This window comes from Formica exsecta, unplaced genomic scaffold, assembly GCF_003651465.1.
Source record: "Formica exsecta isolate Colony F162 unplaced genomic scaffold, ASM365146v1 scaffold2, whole genome shotgun sequence".
Lineage (NCBI taxonomy): Eukaryota > Metazoa > Arthropoda > Insecta > Hymenoptera > Formicidae > Formica > Formica exsecta.
The window spans coordinates 5,257,881-5,279,271 of NW_021849297.1; the positions used below are offsets into that span (position 1 = coordinate 5,257,881).

The 21,391-nt window shown below is 34.1% G+C and overlaps 2 protein-coding genes across 7 annotated transcripts in view; both read right to left on the bottom strand.

Moving 5' to 3' along the window:
* The window catches only part of LOC115234518 (hypoxia-inducible factor 1-alpha-like), a 43,121-nt gene extending 24,691 nt beyond the window's left edge, over positions 1–18,430 (bottom strand). The window contains exons 1-7 of one of the 3 annotated variants that reach the window (XM_029805654.1): positions 17,667–18,430; positions 6,553–6,740; positions 5,805–5,953; positions 5,171–5,356; positions 4,660–4,895; positions 4,134–4,240; positions 1,728–1,875 (exon numbers count right to left, since the gene is read on the bottom strand). In XM_029805654.1, the coding sequence (XP_029661514.1) occupies positions 1,728–1,875; positions 4,134–4,240; positions 4,660–4,895; positions 5,171–5,356; positions 5,805–5,953; positions 6,553–6,740; positions 17,667–17,710 (1,058 nt within the window). In that variant the 5' untranslated portion in view covers positions 17,711–18,430. Of the gene's footprint in view, positions 1–1,727; positions 1,876–4,133; positions 4,241–4,659; positions 4,896–5,170; positions 5,357–5,804; positions 5,954–6,552; positions 6,741–8,495; positions 9,846–17,666 lie in introns of those variants that run through there. The other 2 variants (XM_029805651.1, XM_029805652.1) reach the window with 2 other exon arrangements.
* A 710-nt stretch (positions 18,431–19,140) lies between these two features.
* Positions 19,141–21,236, bottom strand: LOC115234412 (mitochondrial intermembrane space import and assembly protein 40-like). 4 transcript variants are annotated; one of them, XM_029805464.1, is made up of 2 exons: positions 21,092–21,236; positions 19,141–20,368 (listed from the first exon to the last, which is right to left on the bottom strand). In XM_029805464.1, the coding sequence occupies exon 2, from the start codon at positions 20,045–20,047 to the stop codon at positions 19,547–19,549; it is 501 nt and encodes a 166-aa protein (XP_029661324.1). In that variant the 5' UTR covers positions 20,048–20,368; positions 21,092–21,236; the 3' UTR covers positions 19,141–19,546. The 4 variants fall into 4 exon arrangements, with proteins under 4 accessions (XP_029661324.1, XP_029661322.1, XP_029661323.1 ...); XM_029805462.1 differs by having other exon boundaries at positions 21,015–21,161; XM_029805463.1 differs by having other exon boundaries at positions 20,987–21,138.
* Between the last annotated feature and the right edge of the window lie 155 nt (positions 21,237–21,391).

Consider the following 21,391-nt stretch of genomic DNA (forward strand, 5'->3'; position numbering starts at 1 on the left):
AATAGTCCATAAAAATAAGGAGTCTATAAAAATAAAAGATTAGAGCAGAAAAGATTCTAAAGCAAATTTTAGAACCGTCAAAGTAAAATCGCGCGGTTTTATAAACAACACACACATATTCTTATCATATCTAGTTTGTAAAATTTTTAAGAAGCAAATTTGTTTATAAAACTTAAAACATTATATTAGTATAAAAATATTTTTTTATATTAAAAAGAGTTGTTCAAAATTTTATTCACGTAACGTTTATTAAATACGCACTATATTTTGATGCGAAAAAATTTATTAAAATTTAATTATAATTATAATTAATAAATTTCATTCCCAAAATAAAATATCAAACATCGATAAAAACTTTATTTTTCATAAATCATATATCAATATATAACAATTCTATATAAATAATTTATCCATTATCCATTGATATATTAAAAATGATTAAGAAATACGCATTCTCTTCTTCAGCAACAAATTTTATTATTTTTTAAAATATAGTTGGAATTATTTATTATCTTTTGAACGTCCAATCGAGGATTAAATCTGCACCGAGAGAAAAATCAAGGGAGCACTTACCTTGCGTGACTACTCCTTCGCAACATTCGCGTTCCGGAAATAACCGGAAGTAGCGTGTCCGCAGTAGTAGCGGGTAATAATTTATATATCCGTCTAATCGAACAAACGATCGCGAAAACGAGCATTGATATCAGCGTGAAACTCGCGTCCACCGTCGCATCGAGCACATTAATTAAAAAACTTAATCGATTTATTAAAGTTTTTTACGGAATTATTAATATATATTTATTACGATAATTAACATTATAAATAACTATCATCGGCAAATAATTTAACTATATCTAACTATATTTTCACAATAATATTACGATATATATTATAATTTTCTATGACGTGAATATTACAAATGATGATAAGAAAATAAAAACGTAGATTCTTATCGCCGAAAGAATACATGAAGAAGAAAAAGAAAATTAATTGTGTTAATCGCGATTAATATCTTATTTTTAAATATAGAATCAATAAATAAACGTATAATAATTTTGTTTTATCATACAATTTAATAATTACACGAACGAATTGTCGTAATAGAGCAGACGATGACGAATGCGATAATTGCAATGGAAATTAATTTCTCACGCAATAACATCGCGAAATTAATGAACGAAGACATCAAATTCTGCGAACCTTGCGCATTATTGCACATATGAGATAATCTCGCAATAATTTCATCATAAATTTCGGAAGCCGGCGCAAAATGCAAAAATGATTTTGTCGCTTATTTTCATGATTTCTTAACTTCCTTGTCAATGGAAAGGAACGATATTTGATGACGCAATAGTTAGATGTAATTTAAATTTATTTTAAATTATATAAAATTTTCGCGCATAAAATATACTTTAAACTTTTAAAGAATAGTCAAAAAATCTAATAAAATTTTGCCAATATCAATAATAGAAAATATGATTAAAAGTTGCGACTTTAAACCACTAAAAATTAATTAAATTTTCGAGAAACCTAAGCCACTCGGTTTTTAAAAATATACACTCGATGACCCAATCATAAAGCAATATCTATCGCGAATTCAGCCAAGTCGAAACAAAGATATTTCCCGTATATATTTCATGCGAGAAATGATAAAAGCGAGATCAAAGGTACTCCGATATTACGGAAGAAAACTAGTACCCAAAGTATAGACAGATGATGAATCCTACCTTAAGATGTAGTTGACGCAGACGACGGAGATCGGCTTCTGTTGCTTGGAACAGTGAATGAGGGTGGCTTGAGTGACAACCCAGGCATAGCCGCCCCGTTTACCGAGGAATCTGTATGCCACAGTCTCGCACTGGCCCTTGCTGAACACTGAAACAGTGAGCAATGATGATGATGAGAGTGCGGTCGTTCCAGGACTCGGGACAAGTGAGCGCATTCGCGCGGCTTTATAGCAGCGTCACGCGCGTTTCGGCTGACGAAAGATGCGGCGTAGGATTGCAAACTCCATCCTCTATCGATCAGCATGGAATTGTTAAGAGCAATGATCAGAACAATCGGAAAATATGAGTCGATTTGTTTTCGCAGGACGAAACTTTGAACTTTATTATAAAAAGACATCGCGTAGATCCAATAAATTATACTTGCAGAGATTATTAAACATTATTTGAAACTCAAACAGAACTAAAATATTATTAAATTAATGTTATAAATAATATATAGAAGTTGCAATCTTATTTGACAAATATTATTTAAATAGAAATATTATTAGAGAATCTAGAATATTATATTTAACTATGAATAATATTCTCATTAATGTATCCTATTTAAAAAAATTATTAATAAATTGATTATTACATAATGAACAAAAAGAAAAGTTAGTTGTTGTGATAGATATATAATCTAAAACACTGTTAACATTCGGTTAAAGTAGAAAAAATAAAAGCGTTTCTAATTTTGCAAGAAGATTAAAGAACACAAAAAAGATATATCAGATATTTTATTGCGGTTTCAAGTCCCAACATAAGATCATTTCGCAAATTCCGCCGCTCAAGGGTAGTTCCTTCGCGAAACGCATTATCTCGTTGCTTCTGGGGAAAACGGAGAAGAGAAAGCGGATGAAAATATATCTTTACGTTCGCGTAAAACGTAACCGGGGCGGGATTAGTGCGATGCTGATTCGGTCGGGAAGCCGAAGTTGGTTGACGTTAAAGAGGGAGAATTCTCGACGTCGCGGATTGCCGGAACACGCAAAGCTCCTAAAGCGGCCAGCTAAATCGTCCTTTACGATCCGTACATCCTCTAGTAACGAGCGACCGACAAATACTCCCGGGAGTATATGCCTATAAAACGTGTACGTGTGCGCGCGTTTCATATATAAAGAGTTATATACAGAGTGTCGCTCTATCAATATTGGATTTATTGATTAAAAAATTTGAAATTTCGATGTTTTATTGGAAAAAAACTTATCTCTGTGTTATTTTTCAATTTCTAATTTCTAATTTAATATTTGAATATATTTTGATTAAATGTCAGATATAATTACTTGTCAAAATAATTATTTTTTAAATTTTAAAAATTTTTTGACGACAATTATAATAATTGTAACATTATTACACTTTTAATGTGTAGCACAATTGCTTAATATATTATAATTCTGCCTTTCTTTGACCTCTTTCTCTCTTTTTTTCTTGACTATATCGAATTGTAAAATAGTTGATAAATATTTTCCGATGTTTTTTATGACTTCGCACTTTGTCACCGTGTTTCATTTTCCATTACATATCTATCTGCAATTTTACGAGTCAATTACCGAAACCGGTGCGATAAAGGTGTCAGACGATCGCGTAATCGCGCACGTGCGCGTATGTATGTGGCCCATAAATAAAACGTGTTTAGTGGGATGCAGCAATTGCATAACTGGTAGCCGATAACGTTAGCCACGTTAACGTCTGGGGTCCTTGGAGACTATAAAAAGGATCTTCTCGTAGCGTAACGCGATAAGAAAGATACGATCGTCCTTGAAACCTTATTCCTCTGCGGTGTCATTCACCCAGGTCGATTCACGTCATATAGTCCGCTTCTCCTCTCTTCCTCCCGTTGCCAAATCCCCTTCCAATGCGCGCTTTTTATGTCTATTCGCTTTTGATGGCTATCACGGATAGCTTCCGTGTTACTCGTGTAGCGACTAACATTTCCAATATTTTGGAAAGGTCAGATAAAATGCGAGTGACGATCCTTATATAAATTATCATTTAACAGTCATTTGGTTTTATATTTCAACTTGTATAACTTACACATAATAAAATTTCTACATAATACAAAGATAAGCCTTTTATAAGAATTTTAGAATCTATTTTAATTGAAAGGTAAAATAAGAAGAGTGATTAACATTTTATTTCACAGAAATATATTATAGCGAAAATGGAAATTTATATGAAGAGAATTTATGATTAATAATTCTAATAAATCGCACAAAAATCAATTTTTCTATCGATTTGAAGGAAAGACATGATCTAAGCATCAAAGATATTCAATGTTTCATAAAGAATTTTATCAAGTTTATCCACGTTTTCAAGTTTTACTAAGTGATTAATAAGTATAAAATTAATTGAAAAAATAATACTTACGGCATTTGAAACACTTGTCCAGTGCCAGATTGTCGAGTGCATGGTAAAACTCGAAAACCGATCGACCCATCAGCTCTTCGCTATCCCAGCCCAGATATTCAGCCAACCTGATCACGACAAAAAAAATATTTCCCATGATACGACGCAAAACAACATTCAATAATAAAAATTTATATTTCACATTTGTTTTCAAAATATTACATATATTTATAACACAACGCGTCATAACGAAATCATACTCGAATCTTATGTACGCGATAAAGCATGGCGCAACTTATCGAATAACGATAAGATTAATGCAGTATTTCGATCAATCTTGTACTAACATTATGCAAGTCTCAATGGCTAATCAAAGTAACAAGTCAAATTGTCATTACTCGAAATGATCTGCGTTTATTGAAAACTGACTATATCAGATTGTAAGAATTTATAGAGGAGCTGAATTTATAGTAGGAACGTCAGAATGTTAATCAGAATAAAAACAAATGAAAACATAAATAAAAGTATAAATGTTTCTACCACTTACTTTTCGTCAGCGTAAGTGAACTTCATGCTGAGACTGTGCTTCGACAGAAAGGTATGGCGTCCCAAAGGTATTTCGATGTTACTGGGATGGGGTATGGGACTTCCTACGAGCACTAGACACGCGCCAGTGTCTTGTTCCGTGAGCTCGTCCTCTTTCTCTCGCTCCTCGTTCTCAACTTCCATAGAGTTCGAGTTCGAGTCACGGATGTCTGTTAGTTTGCCGGTGCAGTGGATCACCTATAAATATTTAACAAAAATGACGAATATATTATGTATTTATTATTCTTTATAGTTGTAAAGTCCAAATTAAACAAGTGCTCGTACTGAATTCCACAAAAATTCATTATTATAAGAATGAATTACAAAAAGACTGCGCGCTTTTTCATATATCTCATTTATATTTTATATTTATAAAAAATATAGAAATTAGTCCTATATATATATATCGTCCATACAATATATATGCATATATACAGTCATATTAGGACTATTAATATGGATAAAAGGCTTACCTTGTAAGAGGCGCTCTTTAAATTGACCTTTCTCCCCTTGTTGGTGAGAGTACACTTGAGTCGCAGGAAGAAGCTGCAGGCACGTTTCTCATCCTTATCTGTCGGTTTTGAGCAGAGGCATTCGCGCAATTCGTCATGATCGCAGGGATGGCTGTATTCGTACACGCTTTGCCCCATCATGTCCATCTGTGCAAAACACAACCCGCAAAAGACATGTGTAGAGATTTGTCGTTCAGCTTTATTCCTAGCAATATTAGATTCTGGCAAAAAGTTAAACGAGCTTGTCATATTAATTACATTCTTGGTACGCTACTATATAACACAACTACAACTGTATATTCTACATATCTAACTTGAGCTTTTTTTCATAAATTTGGCTTCGTTTTAAAGAAGTTAATTAGTACAATGCGTTTCCTATTTCGTATGTTAAAAACTTATAAAAATTATTTCTTTTAACGTGCAATTATTTAATTATTAAAAGCATAAAGATTAAGTAAAAATTACAAAATTATTTACAGCATACAAAAGTTTTATTATTTTTATCATTTTGCGTTATATATTATATATTATGCGTTTTTATAGTTTGCTTCTAATAATTGGGATAATAATGTTTTTTTAGATTTGTCTAACATACTTGCGACACTCCGAGATAATCGCTGACATTCTCCGACAGGTAGACCATATTGCCATCACTAGAGAGTACTAACATAAAGCCGTTGAGAGCTTTCGGAAATAGTTCATCTATCTCTGCGGACGACTCGGATTTTGTCAGCGAAGCTGGAACTTGCATTAACAGAATCGACTATTTAGTCAGTATGATCGTATCTTTCGTTTAATTTCAAAATTTTTAAAAAAATTGCAAAATTCTAGATACTGGATTCTAGATCTGTATCTTGAAAGTATTCGTTCTCGAAAATCCATGATTTGGCGAGTCAAGCAGTTACACGTAATCAATAATATATAAAAAATATAAAAACAAGTCTCTTTTTGAATATCCTAAAGTCCACTATATCTGAATAACGTAAATATCAAGAGGATACCCTTAAAATATATTTTATATTTTAAATGGCGCATTTATTCCGTTTTAATGCCATATTTTCTATAACAGTTTTTACTAATTGCTCTAAATATTTCTATTGTCATACTTTACGATATCACTGCGGTTTTAACTTATCTCAAAATTATATATATATATGAAAATAAAGAATTCACATTTGTGTGTGTGTGAATACACTTTTAAAGTGCATAAGCACTTAAACTAAGCATAAGCTTAGTAGATATCTGAAAATTCTTTTGCGACAAATATCTTTTACAATATATTCTTTTTCACGTCGCTTTCCGATACGACTAATGAGGAGAAATATTCAGATATTCATACTCACTAGAATCCACAACGGACCGGACTTTGAGGTAAGCAATCGCCAACCTCATCACGCTGGCCTTATCTAAATGCGCAGCCTGTTCCGGCTCGACCGGAAGCGCAGCCGCGAGTTCGGCAAAGATGTCGGTCTCCTTGCTACGTCTGCAGCGCGCTGCATCGCGGGATCTCTCCTTCCTCTTTTCGTTATTCCTACAACAAGAAAAATTCCCTTCATGTTTTTAAATGTATTTATCGTCTACGAAGTAAAATTACTTTGTCCGATATCATTTTCACAGTTGCGCGTATAATCAAAAATTTTTAAATATAGTTTATAAATATTAATGGATATCTCAAAAAACAAGTTTAGGAAAAAAAAAAACCGCAAACTATTGAGAAAAAGTATATCTTAAGAAAAAATTATTTTTACTGGTTTCTCGCTAATTTAAAATGAAGGAAGTTTTAAAATTAAACAAAAAATTTTTTCTGAAGATTTAAAAAAAAAGAAATTTTTAATATTTTTATAATTTAAAAAGTTCCATATAAAATACGTTAAGAGAGGTAATTTATATATGTGTGTATGTATGTATATATGTATATATATATTTATAAACAAAGTGTGTATGTGTGTATATACTTTTTTATAAAGTTTATTTGTATTTAATTTTTATTTAATGTAGAATGAATCACAGGTGAACGAGACCCTTCTCTTAATTATCTTCTATTAGATTTCTGTTCGCAAACAGACATCCTGAAGTGCCTCGTGAGCAAGTGCAAAGTGTCACGTCGAGTGTACACTATCACGCACGATAAACGATCTCGTTTCCCGATTCTAGAAGGTCGTCATTGCTTGGCACAGTATTACATGCTCTACGTTGATTAAACGAGAACGTTAATCGTGTACCATAATGCTTTGGTCGTTCAATTCGCGAGTGCAAAACTGCAGTTACTAGGCGCGTATGGGCGTGTATAATATACATTTAGGGGTACATTTAACAATGATAACATTTAGTGCGGTATCAATCAAACTCGAGTTATATCTAGTCTATTAAAAATTCTTTAGAATCTTATTTTTAACAAGAAAAAATGTAATTAATACATAATTTTAAAATAAATGATCTTGATAAATCATACAGATACTTTCTATATTCTATCTTCCATCTCCCCCCTTCTTAATTTAAGTGGATAACAATAGAGACAATTTTCTTGGAACAAAAATGCGAATATCTGAAACAGATAACGTTTCAGATATAAAAAGTCAAGGAGAAAGTCAAGGAAGAGATTGCGCTTGTCGCAAAAAATGTCCAAGTAATTAGTGCTAGCAAGTGCATTCGATTGCTATTGTTGTCGTCACTGCAGCCACATGGTTACTCAAACGGTGCATCCTTTTCGGTCCCCAATCGAGACTGAAAACGTCGGCGTTATCGCGAAGCGAGGCGTTATCACCGCGCTCGGTGAAATCGACCTTTGAACGATATGTCTTTTAAAATCGATATTGTCACGTTTCTTCCCCTTTGCCTTCCTCCCACCGCTGGCGATTTGTTAATCGAAGCCAAACTGCTCCAACGAAACGTCCAACGTGATTAAACAATGCGGAAAATTCTTACGAAAAAACAATACGCTCAATTCTTTTTTTGTTTTAATTCCGAATATAAGATTAATATTATATATTATTATTATATAATATAACAAGAAAGCAATTTGAATAAACTCGAGAAAAAAATTGATTGTAAATTTTACAAGATTAAATTAAATTTAATCATTTTATATAAATCATTAAAATTTTAGATAAAATAAATTAAAAACAAAATTAATTCCCCCAAAATAGTATCTCAAGAAAATGATTAGCACATTAAATTAGCACAAAAAACCATTCATTTATTGTGTTATTCAGCCTGTCGTGACATTTAATCTCGCGAAATAACAAAACGATGAAGATGACAGGCATTACAATGATTGCCGACTTACAAGTAATCCTCGGCAAGCTGCTCGTCCTCTGCATAATCGTAATGCCAATTATCGCTGTAATCGGCGTGCAGGTTCCCGTACAAGCATGGCGGTAGAACGGCGGGGGCACCGTGAGCGTACGAAGTGTCGTAAAGGGGGCAGCGATCGCTCGCCGGGCACCGCAACCACCGTTCCTCGCTGCAGAAATTGAACAGTTCCGGGCAGTCGTCGCGGAGCCAATCGCTTGACCACTTTGGAACATCGCTCTGTCCCAGATCGTTTTGTCCTATTTTACGCAGTCTCGCATCATACGTGAACGGTATATTGTAAAACTGCGGTGGATCAACATATCCCGAATCGCGGAGTCGTGGATCGTCGAATCTCGAAACGTTCCCAGATCCCAGATAGCAAGACCGTGGATCGTTGCAGTCGCGATATGCCAGATTTCCGGTATTGTCTAGATCGCAAGGTAGATGATGATCATTAACAGCAATTGGATCACGGGATCCTAGATCGCATGGTCGTGAATCGCTGGATTCTAGAGCTACACAAGGGCGTAGATTGCAAAAATCTAGATAGCGACAATCATCCTCCTGTCGAGGCTCATCTATCCGTGCGCCCTGACCGTATCTCGGCCTCTTTGAGTAGATCGCGCGATTAATCGCCGTCGAGGGCGGCTTACACGGATCAAAGTACATTGCGAGATCCTCGACGTCGATCGGTCCCGATTGGCAGCTCCTCGGAACGGCCGTGTTCTCCGATTGTGGGGGGTCAGTCAGGTGACCATTGTCATTGCAGAGTAACGTCGCCATCAGATCACCGTTCGCGACATTGCATGTCGTTGACGCGATATTGCATATTGTCGCCGGTACAGCACTGCATGCCACGTTGCAGTTAACATTTGGTGCATACGTGGCGCATCTCGTCGTCGCGCAAGATGTCCCGATATCGTAAACCCGCGGTCTATCATCGGTGCGTGACGTTACATTGGAGGAGGGTGCGGCGCCAATACTGTCGCGCAAGGTATCCATATTGCTGAGAACGATTGCTGGACCATAAGACGGCGGCGGCAACGATGATCCGCGCGATGGAAAATTGATCTCGTCTCGTTTCCTCACGTGACGTTCGTCAAAATCAGCGTCGCAATTCGACACCCTGTCAATCCAGACAGAGTTGCGCGGGTCGTTGCCGAGGATGATGTCTCCTCCCTTTTGTCCCGCTTCTTCTCCTCCACCACCTTCTTCTTCTTCTTTCGCTGCTAAATAATATAAACGCGTGTTCATTGTTCCTGTTTTAGCTAACGTCACCGCTTTTAATTATTAAAATTGAGCTCGTAACTTTGTTTGCTTTTAGAATATTTCTTTTTCTTTTCTTCTTTCTTTTCCTCGCTTTTCTCACTCCTTCTTTATCCTTCTTGGAACTGCTCTATTCGCTCTCGATTCATCGGAATCTTCTCGTCCTAATTATTTAAATCTGAATCGCAATTATTTTTCATTTTTTTTAAATTATCCTCTTTTCTTTATCTCTCTTTATCTCTTTGCTGCCTTTAGAACTAATTTTATTTATCTTCATCAGTTTCCGTTATTTCGTCTTGCTTTTTTTTCTCTTTATCTATTTATTCTCTTTTGTTGAATATCTATCCCATTCGTAATTAGTCTATGATGATACAATCATCAAAAGCTTTATATTTTGATTTTGCTAATTTCGCTGTCAATTATTTTAAATCTGTATCTGCTACTTCTTTTTTCTTTTTTCGTTTCTTGAATAAAACATTTTGAAGTTTACTTGTTTAATTATTTCTGATTTTTTTTCTCAGTTATTCCTCTTATTTTTTTCTCTCAACTTGTACGCTTTTCTTTGTTTCTCCGACAAAAAAAATTTTCCACTAAAAGATTATCTTTATCATCCACTAATTAATCTTCCATTAGTTCATATGACAATGAATTTTCAGTATTCTGATATCGCTCTCAGCTAATTTCTATCTATTATGAAATTTTACCTTTTTTCTCTTTCTCTCTCACTTCAGACTCTTCTTTCTCATTTTTTGTCGCCAAGAGCTTATCTTGATCATGTGTGGTCCACGTGATCGATGTACTGTTGGGAATTTGACGACAGCAAGAGTGGGGATGAGAGGAGAAAGAGAAAAAATACAATTCCAATTGACTTGATGGTAAAACAAGACTCACCTCTTCGATTCTGTTTATTACTTCTACCTGTCTTCTCCTTTCTCCATGCTTTCTTTGTTCTGTAACAATCAAAATCTATCCTCTTCGTATTTGGTCCTTTCGATTTTGTGATAAGAGAAAATTATCACCTACTTTCTTCACTTTTCTTCATTTGTCCTACTCCTTCTTCAATTTTTTCGAACTGTCTCTAATTTCTCCGAAACAAATCACAGAACAAATTTTTTTATTATCTCTTATCTCGCTTTATTTAGCTTTTTTATTATATTTCTCGATCAATCTTCTTTTCCTCTTCATCTTAACAAAGCTAAATCCGAAATCATCAGCGAGGTCAATCGCATGTCATTGATTCGGTTTACCGATTCGTGCTCAAACCAGAGAGCACGATTGTCATTTCCACTTTCTCGCAGCCTTTCTTCAATCCGACTTTTGATTCACCTGAACGGCTCGCGCGATACTAAAGACCGGTAGTAACGCGATGCTGCTACTGCTGAACGTTTAGCTTGATCGTTATCTAGTACATCGATAACGATACTCTATCATCGACGGTACGTACAATAAAATTGCCGGGCACGAGCTTTAGAAGTTTTGGACATATCAATTTTCTTATTTGGGGATATCAATTTCTGATATTGCAGATTCCGATTTTTATAACCTTTTTATGTAAAAAAAATCAAGTGGTAGTTTAATTACCACAAATTTAATAAAGAATAAATATAATTAATTATATAAAGAAAATAAAAGTTATATGTGTATTTATTTTTTCCTTTCACACACACACACACAATTCGATTATCTTATCTACATGCAACTCTCTAATTTATTTGAAATATCGATACATATATGATATCATATCAGATCAGAAAAGACAAATTTTTTATGAATATATCATCATTAAAACAATTATGTTTCATAAAAATATATATAGACAAATTTGTTCCCGGAATAAAGATTATAAATTTTTATATCTAAGATTGAAAAGCAATATCTGTTTTTATGATACAAAATAATTAGTAATATATAATAAATATGATTGCTTACATATGTATCAACAATTGATATTTTTGCAATATAAAAGAATAAAAAAATTTGTCGTAAAAAATTCATGAAAAAATAACTATAGAAACAGAATAAAGGCGATCAAATTTACAGGATATGATAATGATATATTATCCGCAAGAAAAAGCAAAAAAAACAACGCAATTAACATACATTTGCATTATGCAGCACACAGTTCCTTATTGTTGCGATTAAAATCGCGTGAATAAATAATTTATCCGCGCGTGTGCGCCGATTAAAGTTTACAATTATTTTCGGAAAAATAGCAAATTACAAAAAAATCAAAACCATACAATTAGAATCCTTTTTTGATATTCAGCTTATTCTATATACTCTAATTACACATACTAATATAAACTGAAAAAAACTATAAATTTCAAATAAAAAAATAATATTTTTAACACAAATAAATTATAACGTTAAGAGAGCTTATTTTATTTTATCTTTTATAAGCCCAGTAAAATAGGTCACTCGGTGCGTGATCGCGTGTCTAATGACTTTCCGGTAATTTGAATGCCTGGCCATCGGCCGTAATCGCAAGCGTTCCTATCACGGAAGATAACGCGATCCACGACGAGTATCGCGGCTGGAGACAAGAACAAAAGAAACCATTGTACGAATAACAGATCGTGCGGCCGTAATTGTTTAAATATCTAGTCTTTTTTCGCCGTAACGAGCAAGTTACTCGTACGATCTGCAACGATAGGCGCAATCATGAGTAATGCATGTCTTTAAATCGCTCGCGTAAACCTCACATGATGCAATTACAGAATATGTAAATGCTACCGGGATAAAAATTATTGCGTAAACGATCGTCGCGATCGCGCGCGATTGAATTATATACTTGTAACAGATATTTCATAGCATCTTTACGAGTTTTTAATATATAAATATTTCAATTTATTTAATGAAACTTTCATGGATAAGAAATAAATAATATTTTCGGATGTGACATCGATATGCACACAATACTTTGTGCCAATTTGAAAAGAAGGGACTGGAATATTTAAGAAGATACGAAACTCGTTTCGACAGGAAATAATGCGGTTTCTCTGGGCTTTTATAGAATGACGCGTAACGGTTTTTCCAAACTACGATTATCTTCCATCCGAATTCGATAGCACGGCGCGTATTTTTTTTTATCTGGTATTTTTATTTTTGACTAAAAGAAAAACTATCTATTAACGAAATACTATTAAAGAAATACTATCTATTAACATTACGTCTAATGAGTTCCCGACAAAAAATAATGGATTCTATTTATCGAAAAAACAAACTGATAAAATAATTGACAGAAACTCTAATACACATTCGTATTATTCATTTAGTTATTTTGCTTTCGGGATTAACTCGCAATGACTAATATGCACTAATAAAATGATTACAGTTGAAATGACGAATAAATAAAAAAATTCCCAGCGTATAAATAAATACAAAAAAAATTATCTATATATTAAATTTTCTTTCTTCTTGAAATTGTTTATTTTTTATTTTGGTTATAAAACATAATAATCGTGAAACATCTGCTAAATCAAATTCTACATTGTTTATATTGATACTTTCATGAAGTAAACTTGTGTAACAAGTTTTTTACTATTTACTAACTATTATTACTAATTCTTCAACTTTTATCTAGATATTTACTTAGAGATTAAATCCAACAAGTTTTGTAAGTTGTTTATACTTTTAAAGTATGTATATATGATTAATCTGAGAAGAAAATTTTCCAGAAGGCCGCTGTCTGTCGTGAATGCACGCTATGTAATCGTGACAGTGTATATATAGAGTGTTTCACTTTTGGCGCATCATACTTCAACGATAAAGCTGACCAATTATTGAACCACTTTTTCATTAGTGAAAGTGTGAACGAAAATTCTATCATATGCCACTTTTCACAATAATGAAAAATTGTTTATATCTCTGCAAGAGTAAACCAAAAATTGAAATCCCACTGAAGTATATAAACTCCACTTAAGATTAATTGCAGTGATCAACAAGATTAAAAAGTCTCCCTTTATCTTCTCCCGCTAATTACTCGAAAAGTATGACTATCTCCCCATTTTCGTCGAGGAAAGGTCAACCTCTAGAAAATTTATCTTTGACAAATAACGCTGATAAAAGTGGAACGCCCTATAGACACACATACGTGCTAGCGAAATATCTAGCCCGGAGCGGAGAGAGCTCGCTTCCCTCGCTTATCATTTATACAGAGAAATAACTGCCACAGTAGACGCTTTAATTGACATATAATAATCTCTATCTTATATGGATTTCAAACTAAATTCGACAAATTGAAAGATTTAATAAAAAAATTAAACTATTGAGATTTAAATAATTTTTAATTTAAAGAATTTTTTACTCTTCAATATCTTAATTAAACGTCAATTTTGCAATGCAAAAGTCAAATTAAAATTCAACAAAAACTGCATTTCTATTATCTCGATTTACATTGTAAAATTATAAACATATTCTATACGACGTGTCACGAAATATATTCGCGCACCTTGCATAGGTAGAGGGAAAGTCCAAAAGATTGAACCAAAGATTTCGTAAGCCACATATGCAAAAAGAAACTTTCTCTTTCTTTCTTGACTGTATAAAAAATTAATGTTGCAATAATAAAAGATCTGTTTGTGACCTAATTTATGAGCTACGTGACGGAAAGTCCGTGTTAATGGGTCAAATGATGATCACCCTGTGTCGCTATTATTATACTTTTGGGAATTCATCCGCGATAAGCTGACACGTAAATCTCGAGATATTTTCTACCGCTTAAAACGCTCTATCAATACACGCGAACGTGACAATTTTTGCTGATCTTGCCACGACCGTTACAGTTCGCTAATGGTTATCATGTGACCCAGCTCATTATTTCCTCGTAATTTCCGAGCAGAATGGCTATTTTCGCGCGTGTCGCGCGAGAAACGCTTGCGGCTCACGAGGGCGATTCTTCACGTAATAAAAGCTTTCTCGATGGACTGTGTTTTTCTACAAATGTTCCTAAATTGTCCAATATCTTGTAAAACAAATGTTTTCCTTCGTATTTGATAATGCGATGACAAAACCACATGATAAACTAATGACCGGAGATGTTTTCGATGAATTTAATCTGACTTGAAAAAATTGACTCAAAATTAATGATCCAATTGGACGATCAATTTAACCTCATTGATAGTATATTGATTGTTATTGACACAATCATTATCTACACAATGAAAAGTACAGTCCACTCTTAAAAAAGTTAAGGCAAAGGTAATAATCTTAAAAAGGGTAACATGTTTATTTTGAACAATTATTAACTTATAGATAAACTATGTAGATTAAATATAATGTGTTATTTGTGTGTGTGCGTGTACACATACGTCGGTATATGTATAATCAGACTTTTGTATCGACAAAGACATTTGTCATTCTAATTTTGACAATTTAGAACGAATTAGAATAGGCAATTAGGAGCCAGCGCAGTGTATAAGGCGCAATTGATTTTATTAAAGAGAGAAAAACATATATAATAAAATTAGCGAACATTTCGGTCTTTTTTTTTGAGACCATCCTCAGCGCAGACAAAAATAATAAATATCAACCTCTATAGGTTTTAATTTTTGATGTTCTAATTTTGGAGTTTATTTTATTTATATTTTATATTATAGTTAATTAATATATAAAGTAAAAAAATGCATGGCATATGTGTGTAACGCTTGTTTTATAATATCTTAATATATATATAAAAAAGATATAAATCGACGTTAAAATTGGGACTTTAAACTGTTGATACAATCGCAAAAATTTTCCATTCTACACATTCTTACGAAATAGATCAGTGTAGATACGAGTTACGAGTAAGTGTTAGGTCACTCTAGACTTAATTATACGAAAATTAGCGCTGTCATGAACGCAGCTATTCGCGCTATAAAAAAGTTAACTTCTCCTCGAGAACGTTTACGAGCTGTGTCGTCGAGTTGTCAGGCGGATTTTTTATAGTAATAATGATAAAAATAACATGACTGAATTTATATCGCGTAAACAGTCTATAGAATTCTACAAAGCATATTACCAGATAAAAATATTTTTATCTTTCCGCTAAAAAAATAATTGATGTAAATCGTACAAGCAAAAATATAAATATCGGAACAACATTTCGGTTTTGCAATTTCGATCGCACGATCGAAATGTTACCCAATTATTTATATATTTTCTTAAAATAAATTAACAGTGCCTATGCCCTCACTTTATGATACGTTAAGCAGGTTAACAAAATTATTTCTGAGTCATAGAAGGAAATGACAAGAAGTTTTTATCTTTCTACTTGGAAAATATTTGATTTGATCGAAATCGCATAAAAGCGGCATGCTGTTCCGCTATTTATTCTTTGATAAAAAATCAAGTACATGAACAGATTCGGCTATTAACGAAATAGATGATATTCCTGCATTTAGCAAATAAATTTAGAATAGATACGGGATATGTCGAAAAAATTTATATGTTTCTACATTACGTAATAAAATAGCGAATAATGAGAAATATTAAAACATAAATTAATTGATGGAATTGCGCGCAACAATGATAGATGTAGAGGCCGTATTCCGAAATTCATTGTCAATAACACACTGGAAATATGTAATATACATAACGTGAATTATAGATTTCCAGTATTGGCAGTGAGTTTTGGAATACGGCCATAATAAATACGACGCAATCGCGTGCATACCTGATGTAAGCACATGCGAACAAGAAGGAAAAAGAGAAATCGAAGCCGGACTGCCTATAAAAAAAAAAAGTGTTAAATAAAATTAGACATTAAAATAAAAAAAATTAAACATTGAAAAAAAAAGACCGAAACGTTCGCTAATTTTATTATATATGTTTTTCTCTCTTTAATAAAATCAAAACGTTTGAAAAACATTGGCCTGCGTTTGTGGGTTAAAACTATTATATGACATAAAAAACGTTCGCATACCAACAGAAAGTTATGTGAGAAAAAAGGAAAATAGATAGATAGATATGTAGATAAATAGATAGATAGATAGACAAATAGATAAATAGATAGATAGATAGATAGATAGATAGACAGAGAGAGAGAGAGAGAGAGAGAGAAAGAGAGAGCTCTTGATGGTATTATAAACATATATATGGTTATATTCTTTCAGTTTTAAATATATTTATAAAGGAATAAACTATACATTATTCCCCTCCCCCTCTCTCTCTCTCTTTCTCAACTTCAAAACAAACAAAATAACATAAAGAGAACATAGTAAAAATTAGTTAGAAACATAAATAAATTATATTATAAACGGGCAAATATAATACATATACATATATATAAGTAAAATCAAAGATAAAAGAAACAAAATTAATTTTAACCAATTAAATTATTCACAGATCACAATAATTCCACGAAGAATAAAAAATTGTAGCGATTGCATCATAAATAATTTAAGAGCGAACAAAAGTGTGAAAAAATAATATAAATCGAAGATGTTATTGACACATTTGTTTAGAATGTTCTCTCTCTGTTTAAAAGAATTTCAAAACAAAGAAAGAAGAAAAGATTAAAGAGAGAGAAAATGAGAAAGCGGGAGGTTTGATTAAAGTACTCGCGAGAGCGACGAGGACATATGAGGATCACGTGGCGCTAGAGAGAGAGACGGCGATAACAGCCGCGAGGAAGAGCGAGTGAGATAAAGAAAAAGAAAAAGAAGAAAAGAGAAAGAGACAACGCGATGGTCCGACATTAAAGAAGCGGAGCGATTGCGTCAAACACGCCCGTCGTCTCTCTCTCTCTCTCTCTCTCTCTCTCTCTCTCTCTGTCTCTCTTTCTGTCCCGAGCGTCGCCAATTTTATGAGCGGTATTATTATATCGACGGTCATCAAATATTCGAACGACAACACCATCGCGACCGAGGATTCGCGCCGAAATCCATACGGTCGCGATCCAAAAATAAAGACTCACCTCCTCTTCTCCTTGTGCTTCTTCTCCTTCCTATAGGTTTCCATGATGAGCCACGACGAGAGAACGAAGGAAGGGACGTAACACCAGCGCACAAAACCGGGACACTCTCGGTCACTGCCAAGGAACGTATCCGGCGTGCGCGTTTCTCGCGAAAGAAGAAAGCTACGGCTCTTTTTTTTTTTTATCGATCGACGTAAAACTCGTTCGTTCTCACTGCACTCTGCCCTCCGTGGATCACTTTTTCTCTCTCTTTCTCTCTCTGTTTGTCTATCTCGGCGTCGGTATCGGGATCGATGCGCGCGTATCACTTGCTGTTCAACGCGTTGCACCGCGAACCGAAAAACGAACGTCACGTTCCGGCAAGCGCACAGATTCCAATGTATTCATGGTGCCGTGTGCGTGTGTGTCGTCGCGTTATCGTTGATGCTACAGCTTATAGCTACTGACAAACGTGATGGCACTATTATTATGCGATACACTAATGATCTCCGCGACGGTGGATTGAGATAGCGTACTACATACGGTCGCGCGGACAGAATAAAGTACGGAGGGGTGGGAGAGGAGCACGAGCACGATTTGACGTCACGCGGCGTCCGCGAGTAGAGCTTCGCCATCTGACGATGTAGCTGGGAAGCTATCGAGCAGATCAAGGAACGCGCGGCAAGTTCGAATGAAGGAAAGAGTACGAACGCTCCGTTTGTTTTTTATATAGTTTTCTCTATATACTTCCTTTTCTACATTTAAAGTGAAGTATGTATTCGAGCTTTGAAGAACGAAAAAAGAAATATAGTGTGGAAATTGTAACCCTCTAATACGAACAGATAAAATGCCTTCTTGACGCAAGATTGTTAAATCTATTAATAAATTGACATATCGACTATATGTCAGTTTACGGATAGAATATAGAATCGCTTAAATAGTTAATTAAAGATGCTAAAATTTTTTGCGGGAGATGGATTTTCAAGCTGCAATTTTCTACAACTGCATCATATATCGTTGTGGATAAATTTTTAGAGAGAGAATGCATTTTTAATAATGAAGACTATTTTAAAATAAATAAAATTGTTTTAAAAGAATGTGTGTGTGTGTATGTAATTATAAAAAATGATTTATAATTAAAACAATTTGTCTTTTAAGTAATCAATATTAATAATTTTATAATAAATATACATTCTTTATTAATTTTATGATTTTACTGTATACACACACTGAGTGTATTATTTCTATTTTTATAAATATAAGTACTTTTGATTAATAATATTGCAATTCTTGTTATGATTTGTGCAAACATGTGGTGCTTAGAGATTTGACAATTTTTTATTTATTACTTATTCCTGGGAATGCAATTTTTCATAAAAATATAAACATTTACCTAAGATTGATTATTCATTGCTATTATAAAACAAAGGAACGAATGCATAAAGAACAAGTACACTAGGCCTTAAAAAGTCGTAAGGAAGAAAATAGGCGAGAGAATTAATAGAGATCTTTTTAATAACAGACGAACATGAAATCTATGGACAACTTGACTGCACAGTTGTATCCAAATTTACCATGAATCCACTAATTACGCTTTTAAATTTAACCTCTCTAGACTTTGATCTGATAATTTTATGAAATATCAGAAATAACTGATGTACATTGCTTGTCTTTTCTACTTATTCGTTTCGTACATCACTTTTGTTCAGGTTAGAGAGATCTTTCACGTTTTAAGTCTCATTATTTATGCGTTACAAGAACGCGTCTTGCAAATACTACCAACACCACAATATGACAAGGCGTGATATTGTGCCTTCTCAATGAAATAGATATTCATTAAAAGAAGAGAAAGAAGACACCATAGTATCACCTTGAAACAGCAAAGTATATAAAGCATACGTTCAGTTAGTCTTGGTTCGCTCCACTTCTTGCTTTGTTCTCGAAGTGTTCATTCTCTTTTCGGTTGTCGTCTCCAATATTTCGTCCTGACTAGCGACCATTGCTTTCTTCTTCTCTTCATTGGAAGCCGACAACTTCTTGTCTGCTTCTTCGGCCTCCTCTGTCTCGTCATCTAGGTCGTCTGCTGGCGCGCCTTTGCTTTCGTACAGCGCAGGATACTGCAACATACAGTCCTGCATTGTTTCGAATATCTTACGACAGTCAGAGCCCTTCGGATCCGCAGTCGAGTAATGGAAGCAGGAGAAAGCTTCGCGGAACTCTAATCCGCACGGCCCAGTCGGCATACCACCTAGACACGGGCAATTCCAGTTAATCTCACCGTTAGGCAACAGCAGACCGGGACTAGGCTCCGGATCTGGCAAATTGATCTTGCTGGGTACCGCGTGGTCTTCTTTAGACGCGAAAATAATGGTATCTTTGCCCTCCTTGTGAATTAACGGCATGATTAATTTTCGGATGGGACTACTCCGTGGTTATACGTCCTACTGTCGGCAGTGAAAGACAATAAATTCCGCGTAGCTCGGTGTACCGTGTACACGCACGTCTCGTTTTCGTATTTGGTGGCTAAAGTCAGGGAGGCTCGTAGCCGCGTATAAGCGTCAGATGGACAGCGCACCACAAATCTACGCTTTGCAGCGTTAAACTTTAAAATGTCTATTGGACTCTTGGCTCCCTCCTCACCGCAAAACTGCCGAACGGCTTCAAGAATATTTTTCTTCAAGTATACGGGAGTTATCTCCAGATCAGGACAGAATGGATGTTCTCTAAAAACAGAAATAAAAAACAGTTACAGTTTATTACATTTTGATATAGTACGTGAATAAAAGTGCAATTTCTTGATTGTCAGTTTTTTTTTATTATAAACTTATATATATTATAAAATATTTGACGGTTTCTATTCTTGTCAATAAAAAAGAAATAATTTTAGTTCTTTTCAAAGTTAACTTTTCATGACATAAAATTTTTCAAAAGACATTCTCGGTAGAGAGATTTGTACTTTAAGGTTAACTTAAAATTATATTATAATTTCCGAAGTTTTTCTTTCCGAAATTAATAAGGACCGTGCAAATAGAAGAAAATACATAATCAAAACGAAAAGAATATTGAACATTCTTGAAACTGAATCGAAGAGTTCGATGGAAATTCGCGATCCACTTTGCGAATGACAATTATCACATCGTAACTATAATACTTTTTTGGAGAAGCAACGTACAGAGAGAAATCCTTTTCATATAAAGTAGAGTTGCATCATTCACGGAACAGATAATCACCATAGCACTCGTACGACGATAAAGTGTAATTCAAGAATCGCGTGTAGGTTATGTTTCACGGGCTAACCATAATCGCCCATGGTGTATATTATATAATGAATGTATACTAACATAGAAATATCTAAGTAATGCATCTTACACGGAAGCGTTGGCTTGTCACTCGTATCGATCTGGCATCAAACAATATATATATCGCAAAAAATACGCGGTACTTACACACGAAACGCTTACACGGCGGCGTCTGATTCATTTGCCTTCACGTGCCAGTGTGATAGTAGCGCCGGCAATTCAGGGCGCAGTGCTGCCACACAAATATCCGAAAAATCAAAAACCACTTATTGTTAGAATTTCCTGCTCCGAGAAAATTTTACATAAATAAAAGCCCGTTTTCTTTTCAACTGTATTTTCACAAAGTTTCTCTCTTCTTTTTTTCGCGATATATACCTATTTCATTTTAGATGCATAAAATTCGATGTATAACAAGGATAAAGGATCTTAAAATCTCATGTTTGCGGA